Source organism: Athene cunicularia (assembly GCF_003259725.1).
Source record: "Athene cunicularia isolate RWA chromosome 18 unlocalized genomic scaffold, athCun1 chr18_part1, whole genome shotgun sequence".
Lineage (NCBI taxonomy): Eukaryota > Metazoa > Chordata > Aves > Strigiformes > Strigidae > Athene > Athene cunicularia.
The window spans coordinates 487,676-489,226 of record NW_020799123.1 but is presented as its reverse complement, the minus strand read 5'-3'; the positions used below and the strand labels follow the sequence as shown (position 1 = coordinate 489,226).

Sequence of the window (1,551 nt, the reverse complement as noted above, 5' to 3'; positions counted from 1 at the left end):
TGGAGGAGATGAGGGATGAGAAGCTGGCACAGCTCATCACTCGCACCCAGGCCAGGTGCAGGGGCTTCCTGATGAGAGTCGAATACCAGAGAATGGTGCAGAGGAGGTAGACATTCCTCATCTTCAGTTAAAGTCACTGTACTTGGGAGAAAATGTTGGCACCCATCATACTGAAAATATTCAACGTACATTTTAATTATGCTTCAGGGAGTCCATCTTCTGCATCCAGTACAACATCCGTGCATTCATGAACGTGAAGCACTGGCCCTGGATGAAGCTGTTCTTCAAGATCAAGCCCTTGTTGAAGAGTGCAGAATCTGAGAAGGAGATGGCCAACATGAAGGAGGAGTTTGAGAAAACCAAGGAAGAGCTTGCAAAGTCTGAGGCAAAGAGGAAGGAGCTGGAGGAGAAAATGGTGAAACTGGTGCAGGAGAAGAATGATCTGCAGCTCCAAGTGCAGGCTGTGAGTAACATGAGTAAATACGATCTAACTCTTCTTTTGTACTACAGAACTCAAATTGTCACTAAACCACCTTGCAAAATATTTTAAGCTGAATACCAGGTAACTAAGGGCAAAATTCAGGCCACAGTCTTTCCCCATCAAGTCTCAGTATTACAAAGTCGATCTTAAGCTAAAGAATGACTTTTCAGTCTTAATGCCTACATGTACATGCCTCCATGTGAGTTCATGACATGAAGCCGCATTATAGTTACTGTAGCGTATTTAGTGGACTAATGATTCAGTTGACCAGCTACACTGCCTTAATTCTGTTGATGAAATGAAGACCCTAGTGCCATTTCTTATGGCATTTCTTGCCCGAGCTTCTGTAGCTACTGCTCCTAGAAGACATGGATGCCCATTACATCCTATGACACAAGTGCCAGCCTTGGATGTTTGTCACCAAAGCCATTTGGCCTCGCGGAAAATTATTAGGCAATATGAAGGCAACGACCTTGAGGTGAATTCGAAATTTGTAATTTGTAATTTAATTGTGCGATAACCTTTTCCCCAAAAGTAATCCCTGAGGCTTTACTGATGCACATTTGTTCCTTCAGCATTAAATGACCTTTCCTATATTTTCCCACCAGGAAGCTGATGCTTTAGCTGATGCTGAGGAAAGATGTGACCAGCTCATCAAAACCAAAATCCAGCTGGAGGCCAAAGTAAAGGAGGTGACTGAAAGGGCTGAGGATGAAGAAGAAATTAATGCTGAGCTGACAGCCAAGAAGAGGAAACTGGAGGATGAATGCTCAGAGCTGAAGAAAGATATTGATGACCTTGAGCTAACACTGGCCAAGGTTGAGAAGGAAAAGCATGCCACTGAAAACAAGGTACACATGTGGGGAGACACACCAAGGGCCAAAACATCACTGACCCTTAGGGCAAGAGCCTGCTACCATAAGACATGTTGCCTTTGGAAAATTTTCAGCTGGTACTTCTCTGAGCATCCAAAGGATAAATGAAACACCTGGCAAAATATTGTAAAGAGAAAAAGTCACTGCACCAGTGAACATAATTTCTACCCAGTTTTGACACTTGCTCATATTTGT

At 43.4% G+C, this 1,551-nt stretch overlaps 1 protein-coding gene across 1 annotated transcript in view; it reads left to right on the top strand.

The window, feature by feature from the left end:
* LOC113486905 (myosin heavy chain, skeletal muscle, adult-like) overlaps nucleotides 1-1,551 on the top strand; it is a 46,443-nt gene that overhangs the window by 33,284 nt on the left and 11,608 nt on the right. The window contains exons 20-21 of the mRNA XM_026861250.1: nucleotides 208-463; nucleotides 1,090-1,332. Of these exons, the coding sequence (XP_026717051.1) occupies nucleotides 208-463; nucleotides 1,090-1,332 (499 nt within the window). The remainder of the gene's footprint in view (nucleotides 1-207; nucleotides 464-1,089; nucleotides 1,333-1,551) is intronic.